Consider the following 16,156-nt stretch of genomic DNA (forward strand, 5'->3'; position numbering starts at 1 on the left):
CCACCCCCCTCCCCGCCCTCAGCGGTCAGTGCCTACAGTGGCCGAGGGCCAAGGCGCGGCGTTCCTGGAGCACTCAGACACCGCTGCGGCCGGGCCGCCTCTGCTCTGTTCCAGGGCCAGACATTTCCTCTAGACAGGCCTAGAAAGTCCTTCCTAACTGCAGGTGCGAGGCTACGGGGTCAGAGGGGGCACAACGGCGGCCACAGATCCGGAGGAGCCCCAAGCCCAGACCCCCGGCCAGGCCTCGACTTCTCCCTACGTCCCCAGCCCGCTCTGACCCAAGGGAGGCCCCCGCGGAAGCGGATCATCTCTTCTGGTTCCTCAATTCCCCCGCCAGCGGAACTCGCTCCTCCCGCTTCTCCTTCTCCCTGTAGCCCTCCCAGGTACCTCGAGGGCCCCCGATTTCTTTCCTCCTCCCCCCCAGTTTGCTACAAAGTGGCTTGTCTCTCTGGCAGATGACAGCAGCCCATGCTATCTGCAGGCCGTGTGTCAGCCTGGGGCCTAAGCTAGGAACTGGGAGCCGGAGGACTAGCTCTTTACAACTTTTTATAAAGAAGTGATAGCCAAGAGCCTGTGAGACAACTTTGCAACCACAAAACTCAATTAGAAGATTGTAGTTACAGTGTCCTATATCTCCAGTCTCTCAATCACTTAAGCGGTGGAAGCACAATCAGCCCCCTGCCCGTACCTTACAGAAAGCTCCAGGCATTGCCAACCTGACTGGGAGACATTGTTTTCAGTTCTGTCCACCTCTGGGGACTGTCCCCGTGGACACCCTTGCCTCTAATGCAGGCCCCTTGCTTTCTTCTGGATTTACAGTTCTTCAGCGCTCAAGTTGTGCAGAGCATAGAGTTCCTTCTTAGCTCCGGTATCCACGGGGTTTTCGTCATCACTAGCCCCAGAAGGCATACATGAAAGTCACATAGGGTGAGTGGACTCTGAGGTGCATCATTAGAAGGAAAGCCTCTATCAGTGGCATCCAAGATCCTTTAAAGAACTTAATACCTAAAAATACAAATTAGCCTAGAAGCCTCTTCCATCTGCTTTCACTGTGACTAGCAGTATCCTAGAATGGGATGCTGTATCTTACAGTTTTTAAATGTTCAGAGCAGCGTTGGGCAATTCTTTGTGACCCCATCTGGGGTTTTATTGGCAAAGAAACTGGAGTTTTCTCTCATTCCCTTCCCCAGTTCATTTTACAACTAAGGAGACTGAGGCAAACAGGGTTAAGGGAGTTGCCTAACGTCACACACCTAATAAATGTCCGAATTCACATTTGAACTCAGGAAGATGAGTCTGCCCAATGTAGGCTAGCACTCTATCCACTGTGCTACATTGCTGCTCTTTAGACATTCTACAAACAAGAAATTCATTACTGATGTTCTGAATGTGAACAAGGACCAGTAAACTGAGGAAACTAAGTAAACACACACACATAGCTAAATTTATATAGAATTTTAAGGTTTAGAAAATATTTTACATGTTAGTCATATGATATAATCAAAGATTTGATGGAGTAAGAAAAAAATAAATATTTGTTAAATTCCTACTATGTGCTAAGCATTTTTTGCAAATATTGATTCTCACAAGTTTGTAAGGAAGATGCTATTATTATGTCCATTTTACAGTTGAGAAAACTGAGGAAGACAGATGTTAAGTGACCTGTTCAGGAACCCACAGCTGGTAAGTATCTGTAACTGGATTTGTACTCAGTTTTTTGTGACTCCAAGCCCAGCATTCAATCACTTTGGGGCAATAATAAATACAATTTCATGGGAAATTGAGTCATCTTGCCTTGGTAGAGGAGGTGGGAAAGGGTTCATATTAAGACAAGGCAGAAGGACCACATTGAACAGTTACAGGTTGAGAACCAATCAGGAAGGAAGGAGGAAGTAGAGGCCTTCTGTGGAGAACTTAGGATCTTTCAAAATCAAGCCTGCATGAAGATAGACTTAGGGAAAAGATAGTGAAAAATATTTTGGATAATGTGATTGGAGACATTGAAATGAAATGAAAGAAATGAAAGCCGCCTACATTATTCTGAATCTTCAAACCATATACTTGGAGAAGACTAGAAAAGGCCTTTTTCTTTTTCATTCATGTCCTACTTTTTGAGACCCCATTTGGGGTTTTCTTGGCAAATATACTAAAATGGCCTCCCATTTCCTTCTCCAGCCCATTTTACAGATGTGGAAACTGAGGCAGAATCTAGTAATTTGTCCATGGTCACACAGCGAGTGAATGTTTGAAGCTGTTTTTGAACTTAGGAAGATTCATCTTGATGATTCTAAACTTGGCCTTCTTCTACTATCTATGTGAGAAAAGAACCTAATTATTGAGAATATTGCACAGTACAATGGAAGGGAAGGAAAGGAAGAGAGAGAGAGAGAGAGAAAAGAAGAGAGAGAGAGAGAAAGGAAGAGAGAGAGAGAGAGAGAGAAAAGAAAAGAGAGAAAAGTAGGAAATTGGTAAATCTAAACAGAGAGAAAAGCATACTAATGAGTAGTTATTTCCTGATTAGGTTGTCTGTCACCATGGACTGACTTGCTCTCTGGGTGATTGTGGGCAAGTCATTTAACCTATCTGGGTCTCAATTTCTTCATCTGTAGAGTGACAGTTGAACCAGATGAGTTCTCTTCTGCATAAAGGTCAATAATCAATTAAAATAAAGGTCAAATAAAGTAAAATTAATGTCAAATTAGAATAAATTTGAAAAGGCATATATGCATTATAACTTCAAACTGAAGTATAAAAACAAGCCCTTTTCTAAGAAATGGAAAATGGATGAAATCAAAGATACTGATTTCATCATGGACATATATAAAAAAAAAAAAAAATTTAACCAATGTAAATCAGTCACTACAACAAGGAGGCTAAAGAGCTCAGAAACCAGAGTACAAACTCAATAGCAAAATATTATAGGGATACAGGGTATGAGAAAGATTATGAAGCACTATTGTCTCACAAAACAGGGAAGTAGTAGAAGGGAAAACAGATGTACTAAGTTTGGTAATGCATTTTTTAGTTTAGTGTAAAAAGAAGTATATTTCTTAGTATAGAAAGAAGTAGAAAGAAGTGTAGAAAGTAGTATATTTTTTAAACATTTTTTATTAAAAATTTTGAGTTCCAAATTCTATCCCTTCTCCCTCTCTTTCCTCCCTTCTCCCTGAGATGCTAACCAATCAAGATATAGATTTTACATATACAATTACACAAAACATTTCCATTTTAGGCATTTTGTACAAGAAGACAAAAAAAAGGTGAAAAACAGCATGCTTCAATCTGTAATCAGTCAATATCAGGCCTTTCTCTGAAAGCAGATAGTATGCATCGTGATTAGTCCTCTGGGATTGTCTTGGATCGTTGTATTGCTGAGAATATTTAAGTCATTCATACTTCTTCATCAAACAAATTGCTGATACTATGTACAACTTATTTTTTTTTTTTAATTTAATAGCCTTTTATTTACAGGTTATATGTATGGGTAACTTTACAGCATTAACAATTGCCAAACCTCTTGTTCCAATTTTTCGCCTCTTACCCCCCCCACCCCCTCCCCCAGATGGCAGGATGACCAATAGATGTTAAATATATTAAAAATATTAAAATTAAATATATTAAAATATATTAACATCTACTGGTCATCCTGCCATCTAGGGGAGGGGGTGAGGGGGGTAAGAGGCGAAAAATTGGAACAAGAGGTTTGGCAATTGTTAATGCTGTAAAGTTACCCATGTATATATCCTGTAAATAAAAGGCTATTAAACAAAAAAATAAAAAAATATATAAAAATATATTAAAATTAGATACACAATAAGCATACATGACCAAACCATTATTTTGCTGTACAAAAAGAATCAGACTCTGAAATATTGTACAGTTAGTTTGTGAAGGAAATAAAAAATGCAGGTGGGCATAAATATAGGGATTGGGAATTCAATGTAATGGTTTTTAGTCATCACCCAGAGTTCTTTCTCTGGGTGTAGCTGGTTCAGTTCATTACTGCTCCATTGGAAATGATTTGGTTGATCTCATTGCTGAGGATGGCCAGGTCCATCAGAACTGGTCATCATATAGTATTGTTGTTGAAGTATATAATGATCTCCTGGTCCTGCTCATTTCACTCAGCATCAGTTCGTGTAAGTCTTTCCAGGCCTTTCTGAAATCATCCTGTTGGGCTTTTCTTACAGAACAATAATATTCCATAATATTCATATACCACAATTTATTCTACCATTCTCCAACTGATGGGCATCCACTCAGTTTCCAGTTTCTAGCCACTACAAAAAGGGCTGCCACAAACATTTGTGCACTATGTACAACTTTTAAAATATGGTGGTTTCATTGTCACCAATGATAAGATTGCCATGGAACTTTTATAAGATTTTTTATATTTCCCATATATTACCTTTCTAGTTTAATCTAGAAATATATTTGACAAAACAAAACTATCACTTGCAGATGATATGTTATATTTAGAAAATATTAGAGAATCAACTAAGAAAACTATTTGAAATTATTTTTAGCAAAGTTGCAGGATACAAAATAAACTCATATAAATTATCAGCATTTCTATATATTACCAACAAAGTCCAGCATCAAGAGATAGAGAGAAACCTACTTAAAATAACTATAAATAATATGAAATACTTGGAAGATTACTTGTCAAAACAAATACAAGAACTGTATGAACATAACTATTAAATACTTCTAACACAAAGCAAGGTCTAAACAACTGGAAAAACATTAATTGCTCTTGCATAGGCAGAGCCAATACAATAAAAAAAGGACAATTCTACTTAATCTACTTATTCACTCAATTTTTACAAATCTGAAAAAATTAAATAGGAATCACTGGGAATTTTAGAAGTTGAAGGATGCTACCTATCTTCTGACAAAGAAGGGATAAAAGGAGACATACATTTTTGGACAAGGCTAATGTGAGAATTGATTTTACTTGTTTATGCATATTTTGAAGATGGTGTTTTTGTTTTTCAATTGGGAAGCTATCACTAGGTTGTCAAAAAATTAAAAGTCATTGAAGCATTTTTTTTAAAAATGTTCAGAAGGATAGAAGAATAAACAGAGTTTTGAAAATTGTATATTGAATTTATTATATACTTATAAAGCAAGCTATCCTAAAAAGAGATTTGCAGTTTGGTATAAATTGCTTTCTCTGTTCTAATTTGTAGGGGAAAATAATTCTTTTTTTTTTGTTAAATTTAGATTTTTTAAAAATTGTGTATAGGAACGTTGGTTTGTTTTAAGATTCAAGCCGGCACAATAGATTAAGATCTGTTATTTAAGAGAGAGCTAAGTCTGACTGAGTTCTTCCTTGGACACTTATTGGCTGACTCTGGGCAAGTCTTAACTCTTTAAATGATTTAACCCCTCTGTGTCTTTGACAATTCTTTAACACTACAAGTTGTAGTTACCAATATGTACAGAGAGTCCCCCCAAACCAGTGACATTACAAGTCTGGAATAGCAATAATAAAAAGAAAAAACCTCCACCTGATTCCCTATAGTACTTCAAAAAGAATTTAAAATGTCACAAAAGAAAATTAAGTCAAGAAACCAAATTAACAAGCATTTAAGTGCCTTACTATGGACCAAGTACTATGCTGAAAAAGTTAACTGAACACATCTAAATACATGTAGACAATGTGATTTTAAAAACAGTCAAGGGATCAATTCTCTTTTTAAAAACTTTTTATTCCTTTTGAAATTAAATACATAAAGACAAAAAGAGAACATTTCCAAATATACAGAACAACGAAAAAATTCAGCTCAAAACGATTAATTTTCATTTCATACTGTTTTAAAAAAAAGTAAATAAGTACTATACTTCATTTTCTTTATTAAAATCTTTTTAGTTTTCAAAATACATAGATAGTTTTCAACATTTCAACATTCACCTTTGCAAATGTGTTCCAATTTTTTTCCCTCCCTTCCCACTGCTGCCCTCCCTTAGACAGAAAGTAATCTAATATAGATTAAACTATTTTTTATCATACCACATTTATCATGCTGCACAAGAAAAATCAGATCAAAAGAGAAAAAAACAAACAAAAAATTTTCACCCACAAAAGGTGAAAATAACATGTTGTGATCCACCTTTAGTCTCCATAGCCCTTTCTCTGGATCAGATGGCTCTTTCCATCACAAGTCTTTTGGAATTGCCTTGAATCACTCATTTAATACATAATTTTCAAAGCTAACTTTCCTGTGCTTCCTTCTAAGTTTTCTTTTGTCCTCTCCTATGCACTTTTTTTTTTCTTCCTCTAGCCCCACCCTGCTCTAAAGAAGGCTACCATTAAATACAAATATTTATTTTTTATTATTACTATTATTTTTATTATTAAAGAGAAGATGCTTGATTACATGGAATATAAAAATAAGAGCAATGGCTGAAAATCACAATGAGGCAAATTGGCATAAGGATTTATTGATTCTCTTTTGCTGAATAAGAATTTATTAAAAGTCTGCTGTATCCTAATCATTATATTAGGTGCTAAGGTTTCAAACACTAAAATGGAGTAGTCTTACAATGAGTTTAAGTTTATTTTCTACTGAAGCAAAAGTAGTTAAGGGAGGGGGAGGATCCTGGGAAGATCGCAGAGTAGACTGGTAAATTTAAAATTCTCCAGATTTCCGCCACAAATAAAACAAAGAGCCTCCAAGCAAACATGGACTGGTGAAAAACCAAGAAGACTTGGGTCAAAACTGGGGACCTTCAGGTACAACCTTAGAAGATCTGAAGAAAGACAGGGGAGTAACCAATGTGAAGTGCAAATACCTTTAGACCAGCTCCTCAGAAACACCCAGTGGGGAGCCCTGCGGGGACCTGGGTGTCACTGGAACCTTAGCAGGAACCACAGAACCTTTCAACTCCTGGACTGTTTGTGGATTTGGAGTATGAGTTCAGGAAGGTTAAGGGAATTTTTGCTAAGTGGGAATGCTAGGCCTAGCTGAGCTTCAGCAACTGAGCCCTGGGTGAGAAGTAACTAGCATCCATGAGTGCAGAAGCAGTAGGGGTAAGGATGCTGGTGGCTGCAGGCACTTGCTGGAGGGTAGAGCTCTTGGTTTGGGAGTCCAGGTCAGAGGGAAGAACTCAAGTGAAGCTAGAGGCACCATTCCCCCCCTCACCCCACTATTAGAGGTGCTTGCACTAATAATACCTCTTTTTAAAAATGAACTGGATGGCAGCTAGGTGGCACAGTGGAAAAGAGCACCAGCCCTGAAAACAAGATAACTGAGTTCAAATCTAGCTTCAGACACTTAACACTTCCTAGCTATGTGAGCCTGGGCAAGTCACTTTAACTCCAGTTGCCTCAGGGGAAAAAAATGAATTGGCAAAGAAGAAAGAATCCCACCATAGAAATTTGCTATGGGAACAGGGAAGACTATGGGAACAGGGAAGACTGGGGTTCATCTTCAGAGGAGGACACTGAAGTTTAAAAAAAAAAAAAAAAAAAAACTGTTTCTGTTCCGGAGTGACATGAAACAGCTTTCTACTCAAAGAAAATTTATAGAACTCAAAAAAGAATTAAAAAATCAAATGAGGAAAAACTAAAAACTAAAACTAAAAATAAACACGATTTAAGAAAACAAGAGTATGAAAAAAAAAGTCAATCAACTAGAAAAGGAGATACAGAATCTCAAAGATGAAAATAACTCTTTGAACTACAAAACACTTTCCATTCAAATAAAAGTTAGATCTAAACAATTGGAAAACTATTAAGTGCTCTTGGGTAGGTCAAGCAAATATAATAATGACAATACTACCTAAACTAATCTATTTATTTAGTGCTATATCAATCAAACTCCCAAGAAACTTATTTTAATTACCTAGAAAAAATAACAAAATTCATCTGGAAGAGCAAAAAAGGTCAAGAATTTTAAGGGAACTAATAAAAAAAATAAATGAAGGTGGTCTAGCTATACTTCATCTAAAACTATATTTTAAAGCAGTGGTCACCAAAACCATTTGGTATTGGCTAAGAAATAGACTAGTTGATCAGTGGAATAGTTTAGGTTCCCAAAACTAAATAGTCAATAGCTATAGCAATCTAGTGTTTGACAAACCCAAAGACCCCAACTTTTGGGATAAGAAGGCATTATTTGACAAAAACTGCTGGGAAAATTGGAAATTAGTATGACATAAACTAGGCATTGACCCACACTTAACACTGTACACCACGATAAGATCAAAATGAGTTCATGATCTAGGCATAAAGAATGAGATTATAAATTAGAAGAACATAGGATAGTTTACCTCTCAGACCTGTGGAGGAGGAAGGAATTTGTGGTCAAAGAACAACTAGAGATCATTATTGATCACAAAATAGAAAATTTTGATTATATCAAGTTAAAAAGGTTTTGTACAAACAAAATTAATGCAGACAAGATTAGAAGGGAAGCAATAAACTGGGAAAACATCTTTACAATTAAAGGTTCTGATAAAGGCCTCATTTCCAAAAATAGAATTGACTCAAATTTATAAGAAATCAAGCCAATCTCCAATTGATAAATGGTCAAAGGATATGAACAGACAATTTTCAGATGATGAAATTGAAACTATTTCTACCTATATGAAAAGTTCCAAATCATTATTGATCAGAGAAATGCAAATTAAGACAACTCTGAGATACCACTACATACTTCTCAAATTGGCTAAAATGACAGGAAAAGATAATGACAAATGTTGGACGGGATGTGGGGAAACTGGGACACTGATACATTGTTGGTGGAATTGTGAATGGATCCAACCATTCTGGAGTTCAATTTGGAACTATACTCAAAAAGTTGTCAAACTGTGCATACTCTTTGATCCAGCAGTGTTACTACTGGGCTTATATCCCAAAGAGATACTAAAGAAGGGAAAGGGACCTGTATGTGCAAAAATGTTTGTGGCAGCCTTTTTGTAGTGGCTAGAAACTGGAAATTGAATGGATGCCCATCAGTTGGAGAAAGGATGAGTAAATTGTGGTATATGAATGTTATGGAATATTATTGTTCTGTAAGAAATGACCGGCAGGATGAATACAGAGAGGCTTGGAGAGACTTACATGAATTGATGCTAAGTGAAATGAGCAGAACCAGCAAATCATTATATACTTCAACAACAATACTATATGAGGATCAATTCTGATGGAAGTGGCTATTGTCAACAATGAGAGGATCCAGATCAGTTCCAATTGATCAGTAATGAACAGAACCAGCTATACCCAGCAAAAGAACACTAGGAAATGAGTGTGGACCACAACATAGCATTTACACTCTTTCTGTTATTGTTTGCTTGGATTTTTGTTTTTCTTCCCAGGTTATTTTGACCTTCTTTCTAAATCTGATTTTTCTTGTGTAGCAAGACAACTATATAAATATGTATACATATATTGTATTTAACATATACTTTAATGTATTTTTTTTTACTTTTTTTTACTTTAATGTATTTAACATGCATGGGACTACCTGCCATATAGAGGAGGAGGTAGAGAGAAGGAGGAGGGGAAAAGTTGGAACAGAAGTTTTTGCAAGAGTCAATGTTGAAAAATTACCCATGCATATGTTTTGTCAATAAAAAGCTATAATAATAAAAAATAAAGAAAAAGAAAATGACTCTTTGAAAATTAGAGGCAAAATTAGGACAAGGGAAAGTCAGTGAAGCTATGTGAGACCAAGAAATAACAAGACAGATTATAAAGAATGAAAAAATAGAACAGAATGTGAAACATAAGAAAAACAAATCTGGAGAATAGATCAAGAAGAGAAAATACATGAATAATTGGACTGCTTAAAAGTTGAGACCAAAAGAAAAAAAAACACTCAACACAATAATGCAAGAAATAATCCAAGAAAATTGTCCTGCAGTGATAGAACATGAGGGGAAAGTAGAAATTAAAAAAAATCTATGATCACCACCTCAAAGAAATCCTTTGTAGAAAAACGCAGGAATATTATTGCCAAATTTCTTGTTACACAAATGAGGTATAGAGGAAAAATAGACACAGAGACATTAGAAGTGGGAGGAGATTCATAGTTCTGAAGACCTACTCACATCAGGAATCGATTCAACAGGCAACACTACATATACACCATGAAGAGTATAGCATTCTCCAAAATGTTTGTTTTTTTCTCATAGGTTTTCAAAATATATGAAAAGAAATAAGGGGGGAGGAATGGGAAGATGGAGAAACAAAGAACAGGGGAAGAAGACAAGGGAGGGATCCTTGGATGGAGGGAGATTAAGTAATAGCAAGGCAAATAAAAGAACAGAACTAAAGCAAAGAGTCAGTAGGCATTGGAAAGATATGTGTATGTGTAAGTAGGGAGAGAGGAGGGTGTGTGTGTATGTGTGTGTGTGTGTGTGTGTGTGTATCTACATTATATATACAAAAATTTATTCTTATCTATAACCTGCTTGGGGGTGGGGGGGGGATGAAAGGGGAAAAAATAAAAAGGATGCACAGCAGAGAACAAAAGAACAATTTACAAGGAAGTAACAAAAAAATGGACACATGAATATAATTTCATAGCTACTAGTATATTCTTTCTTGAACTGATAATTTGTTGTTATATATTTTGAATCTTCCCTGATGTTCTGTGGGACATGGGACAAAAGTAGTTAAAGAATAAGTTAACATTATGTTTATGAACCTATGCATATAATGTATATATACATGCATGCATATACCTATATATGGACACATAAACACATGGTAAAACAACATAATTTGGGGTGGGGTGAGAGCATTATCAACTCAAGATATCAAGAAAGGTCACCCAGAGGTAGGGCCACTTGCCTTGAGTCTTCAAGGGACTGAAGGATTCTAAAATGAGGATATGAGAAGTGAAAGGGTTCTGGACATGAGGAGAACCTGTGTGAAAGCACAGATAACACAAATGTATGTATGTATATATATATATATATATGTATATATATATATATATATGTAAAACCCTACTATACATTTTCCTAATTATCCCTTCTTTCTCTAGAAAGGGAGAGCATTCTCCTTCATAGGTTCTTTGTAGTTGATTTGAATATTTACAGTACTCAAATACGTCACATATTGACAGAAACAAGTTAATATTATCTGTTGTATTTTTATTGTTTTTTTTTAATTAAACATTTCCATTTAAATCTGGCTCTCTACTCTAGCAGCTCACAGGGCCTATATTATGATGAACAATATTTTCTTTTTTCAAAAAATTAAAGCTTTTTATTTTCAAAACATGCATGGATAATTTTACAACATTGACTCTTGCAAAATCTTTTGTTCCAAATTTTCCCCTACTTCCCCCCACTCCCTCCCCTAGCTAGCAGGTACTTCAATATATGTTAAATATGTTAAAATATATGTTAAATCCAATATATGTATGCATATTTATACAGTTATCTTACTGCACAAGAAAAATCAGATCAAGAAGGAAGAAAAAAAACTAAGAAAACAAAATGCAAGCAAAACGGATAATTTTTCAACATTGATCTTCTGTTCAAAATGTTCCCCTCCTTCCCTCCACCCCCTCTTCTAGGTGACAAGCAATTCAATATATGTTATACATGTTAAAATTTTTATTAAATCCAATATATGTAAACATATTTATACAATAATCTTGCTGCACAAGAAAAATCAGATCCAAAAGGAAAGAAAATGAATAAGAAGACAAAATGCAAGTAAACAACAACAAAAAGAATAAGAATATTATGTTGCGATCCATACTCAGTTCCCAGTCTTCTTTCTGGGTGTAGATGGCTCTTTTCGTCACAAAACCATTGGAACTAGCCTCAATTATCTCAGTGTTGGAAAGAGTTACATCCATCAGAATTGATCATCATATAATCTTGCTGTTGCTGTCTACAATGATCTCCTGGTTCTCCTTATTTCACTTTGCATCAGCTCCTGTAAGTCTCTCCAGGCTTCTCTAAAAATCATCCTGCTGATTGTTTCTTATAGAACAATAATATTCCATAACACTCATATACCATAACTTATTCAGTCATTCTCCAACTGATGGACATCCATTCAGTTTCCAGTTTCTAGCCACTGCAAACAGATCTGCCACAAACATTTTGGCACATGTGGGTCCCTTTCCCTCCTTTAAGATCTCTTTGGGATATAAGCCCAATAGGAACACTGCTGGATCAAAGGGTATGTATGCACAGTTTGATAATTTTCTGAGCCTAGGATGAACAGTATTTCCTTAGTTCTATCCAGTTCCCTCTTCATTATTTTAACCAGCTCATCGTTTTTAATAGTAGTATTCTATCACAATTATATGCCACAACTTGGTTAGCCATTTCCCAATTGACAGGCATCCCTTCAAATTCCAGTTCTTTGTCACCACAAAGAGAGCAACTATGAATATTTTAAAACATGTGGCTTCTTTTCTTTTTTCCCTAATCATCTTGGGAAGTGAACTAAATAGTGGTATTGCTGAGTCAGAGAAAAAACATATTTTTCTAACTATTCATAATTCCAGATTGCTCTCCAAAATGGTTGGATCAGTTCATGGTTCCACCAACAGTGAATTAGTGTCCCAGTTTTTCCACATCCTTTCCAATATGTTCCTTTTCCCTTCTATTATTTTAGCCAATCTGATAGGTGAAAGACGATTATCTTTGGTATGAAGGAAAGGCCAAAAAATTTTATGCAGATTTTCCAGATTACTAGGTGTTGTTTCCCTAAAACCCACAATCTGGAAGGGATAACCATAATTGCTAACATTTATGTAACACTTAATATGTGACAGATAACTATGTTAAGTGATTTGAAATTTTGAATCACATTTGATCTTCACAACCATTCTGGGAAGTAAGTCGTCTTATTAGCCCTATTTTACAGATCAGGAAACTGAAGCAAAGCAATTAAGGAACTTGTCCAGATCACACAGCTTGTTTGAGGCTGGATTTAATTCAAGTCTTGTTGACTCCAAGCCCCCTGAGCTCTATCCAAATTTTTTACCTAGCTGCCTATATTGTCAGACACAATATATGCAAACACATATCCAGTCAGGATGTTTGCCACTGTTATAATTATACCAAATGCAAATGAAAGAGGGATCCTCTAGAGATCAGAGATTCTCTAGTTTCAATATAAAGATTACATGTTAGCAATGGTATTGGATTATCTGAATGGACTCCACAGCCACACTAAAGATATCAGTCCAGCAATCTACAAAGGACAAGCATATCATCCAGATTGCTCCATTGAGTTATATGGTCTGTCCATCCTAGATGCAAGAAAAAAATAATTAAGGAGGCCTAGGAATGAAGAAGAAGAGCATCTTGGATCACAGAGACAGAGCTAGAAAGAAACCTTGAAGGCCGTGGAATATAATACTCTTATTTTAAAGATGGGGAACAGAAACCTAGAAATGTTCAATAATTTGCCCAATGTTATAAGCCAGATCATGTTGGGAAAATGGAACTCAGTTCTTTCAGAGTCACTGTTCACCATTAACATTAATTATTAACATTAATATTCTTCTCCTGATCTCATATGGCTTCAAATTGTGGAACTCCAGCTCAGAACAGTCAAAACTGTGATTCACTGATGTAGCAATGAGTCAGAGCCCTGCTCATCCAATTCCTTCATCTTATACAGGAACTAAATGAATTTTCAATAGGTTAAATGACTTACTGAAGTCCATCTGTAGTGTTCTTTTCTTTTCTCTAAATATAATCATTCTCTGGGAGCAGGTTTCTTGAGGAGCTTCTGGAGGCAGCCTTAGTTTCAGTTCAGAGTAATAATCACCTCAAGGCCCAGTTAGTTTTCTTAAAGGCCTATCTCACTCCTTGGTTCCAAGAGCTCTTGCAGCTTGTCTGCCAGCTTCAGCCGCCAGCTCTCTCTAAATCTTGGTTCTACTCTTCTCAACTGACTCCAGGAGCTCCTTATATATGATCTCTTAAAGGTGTGAACCCAAAGGTTGACTCCTCCTCTGAGAGAGTGGGATTGTGGGCTTCTGACTTTTGAATCTCCTGAACTTGTGAACTTTAATATGTGAGCTATATATGAACTCTCAAAGGTGTAAACTTAAGCACTGTTTCTATCGTTTCCAGTGAGTTATCTACTTGTTTCAAGTTCTGGCCCATAACATCCATCCAAGTAGGAAATCCTGCAAGACAGGATTTGAACACAGGTCTTCTGACTCCAAGAGTCCCTGCTGATTCTTGTCCTTATATGCCGTCATGCTGCCTCCAGTAATTCAGTTTCAATAGTGCCAGTGAGCTGGCTGTACCAGAAGATGGTATTAGGTGAAGGGTGGTATTAAAAACAATCCTAACGAGATAGGAGAGTCTTATAATGAATGAGGTCAAGCTATGATAGACTATCATGCTCCACTATTGCACCAAGGTTCACAGAATGCTAAGAAATACAGAAGAAGGCTTTCAGTACATTGAGGAGGTGTTCTGTGAAGGATTTAGAGAAGAACATGGACAAACATTGCCCAAGATGAGATTGCCTAGTTGGGTTGCAAGCTGCACCAACAGAGAGAATGTGAATGCTGATGAGATCATACATTTATTGAAGTATTCCAAGAGCTCTCCCAATTCTGACATTCATTGTTCTAAGGGTCTTCCCAGCTCTGACATCCTGTGTCCTAAGGGCCCTCCCAGCTTTGACATCCTGGGTTCTAAGGACCCTCCCACCTTTGACATCCTATGTTCTAGTGACTCTCCCAATCCAGACATCCCATATTCTAAGGGCTATCCCAGCTCTGACATCTTGGGTTCTAAGGGCCCTCTTAGGTTTGACAGTCTTTGTTTTAAGGACCTACCCAGATATGACATATCATGTTTTTAATGCTTCCTTGAGCTTGATGTCCTGTGACCTTCTCTATCAGCCTATGAACTCCCCAGGAATGTCCCATTTCCCTTCTCCATCCCCTGTTGACACAACCTAAGACGCTGCAAGAGTGTCTCACAAGACAGCTTCTAGTTCAGCTCCTCTTACAGTCAGCCAGCCATCCTCACTCCTACTAGAATCACTGACCATGAGCTCTGTCATTGCTCAGAGTTTCTTGAGCTCAATCTCCTTCCAGGTCAGAAAAAATACCTTCCACAGATTCCTTGACAGTAACTGACTCAACCTCTCTGGGGATACCTCCAGTGGCAGTCAATTCTTAGTAATTCCTTCCTTATTTGGTGCCACAATAATGCCTCTCTGTTTTTCCCCAGTGTGTCCATTTCATCTCTCTGAAGAAGTCACCCAAGTCTCATCCTCTTTTCCATTGCTCCAAGGCAGTTTGTGTCCTCCCTGAGTCTTTTCTCCTTATTCCAATTTCCTTCAACATAGCCCCACAGGACTGCCCCCACCCCCATTCTAGTCACCCTTTTTCAGATCCACTCCAGTTTATCAATATCCTTCCTAAAAGATGGCCACACAGGTACCTGGCCTTGGGCCTCCTGTTCACTGAGATTGGCAGCAATGCTGTAGCAATTACTGGGTGTAAAGAGATAGGCAGAAGGGAGCTGATGCTCCTATTTAAACCAGAATTCTCAGGAACTGAGCATGGCAGCTTTCAGGAGGGAGTTCCCAAGGTTGCCCCCTCCTCTATCATTAACTATATACTCAGGTTACAACTCTTCAAATTAGAGAAAACTTTATTTTCCTTTTGCTCTAAGAGGGAGGCCACAGTCTGTGACTGGGCGAGGCAAGATTTGTGACAAGGAAGGGACAGTTGTCTGTAATGGACTAATGGTAGGTAGAATCTGTGATAGTCAGGGAGCTTGCCCACAGAGGCAGGACTGGCACTCCTCATCCGGGGATCACACTGCTTCTGCCTGACCAGCGCTTCTGGAGCAAGCCCAGTTTCACATTGCTCTCCTGGCAGTTGACCCCTGGCCTGACACACGGGCCAATGTATTTGAAAGGGTAGCTGTCTTTGTATTCGGTGGAAAAGTCCCGGTCCTGCGTAGGAGGCAGGATGTGGGCATCTCCAGTCTAAGGAAACACAGAAAGATCCCCCTGTGATATCAAGGATTCCCCATCACCTCTTCAGGCAGTCCTTCTAACTAGACACAACCAAGGCAGTCATCAGTTTCATCTGTGGCCACTGTGAAGTCTGTCCAGGGCAGTATTGGGAATTGGGGCCAAAGAGGTCCTAGGGACCAAACTTGTGAATTGAGAAAGGGGGGGAAGCAGATGGTG

At 37.5% G+C, this 16,156-nt stretch overlaps 1 protein-coding gene and 1 long non-coding RNA gene across 3 annotated transcripts in view; one reads left to right on the forward strand and one right to left on the reverse strand.

Annotated features, from left to right (window-relative positions):
* Positions 1–16,156, forward strand: part of LOC116420812 — a 22,673-nt gene continuing 6,517 nt past the window's right edge. Inside the window, exons 1-3 of one of the 2 annotated variants that reach the window (XR_004231263.1) lie at positions 2–383; positions 820–927; positions 1,629–1,683. This is a non-coding gene — a long non-coding RNA (uncharacterized LOC116420812). Of the gene's footprint in view, positions 928–1,628; positions 1,684–16,156 lie in introns of both variants that reach the window. The other variant, XR_004231262.1, reaches the window with a different exon arrangement.
* TEX45 (testis expressed 45) overlaps positions 15,621–16,156 on the reverse strand; it is a 13,174-nt gene continuing 12,638 nt past the window's right edge. Inside the window, exon 9 of the mRNA XM_012542309.2 lies at positions 15,621–15,949. Coding sequence (XP_012397763.1) covers positions 15,764–15,949 — 186 coding nt within the window. The 3' untranslated portion in view covers positions 15,621–15,763. The remainder of the gene's footprint in view (positions 15,950–16,156) is intronic.

The sequence above is a fragment of the Sarcophilus harrisii genome, chromosome 1 (assembly GCF_902635505.1).
Source record: "Sarcophilus harrisii chromosome 1, mSarHar1.11, whole genome shotgun sequence".
Lineage (NCBI taxonomy): Eukaryota > Metazoa > Chordata > Mammalia > Dasyuromorphia > Dasyuridae > Sarcophilus > Sarcophilus harrisii.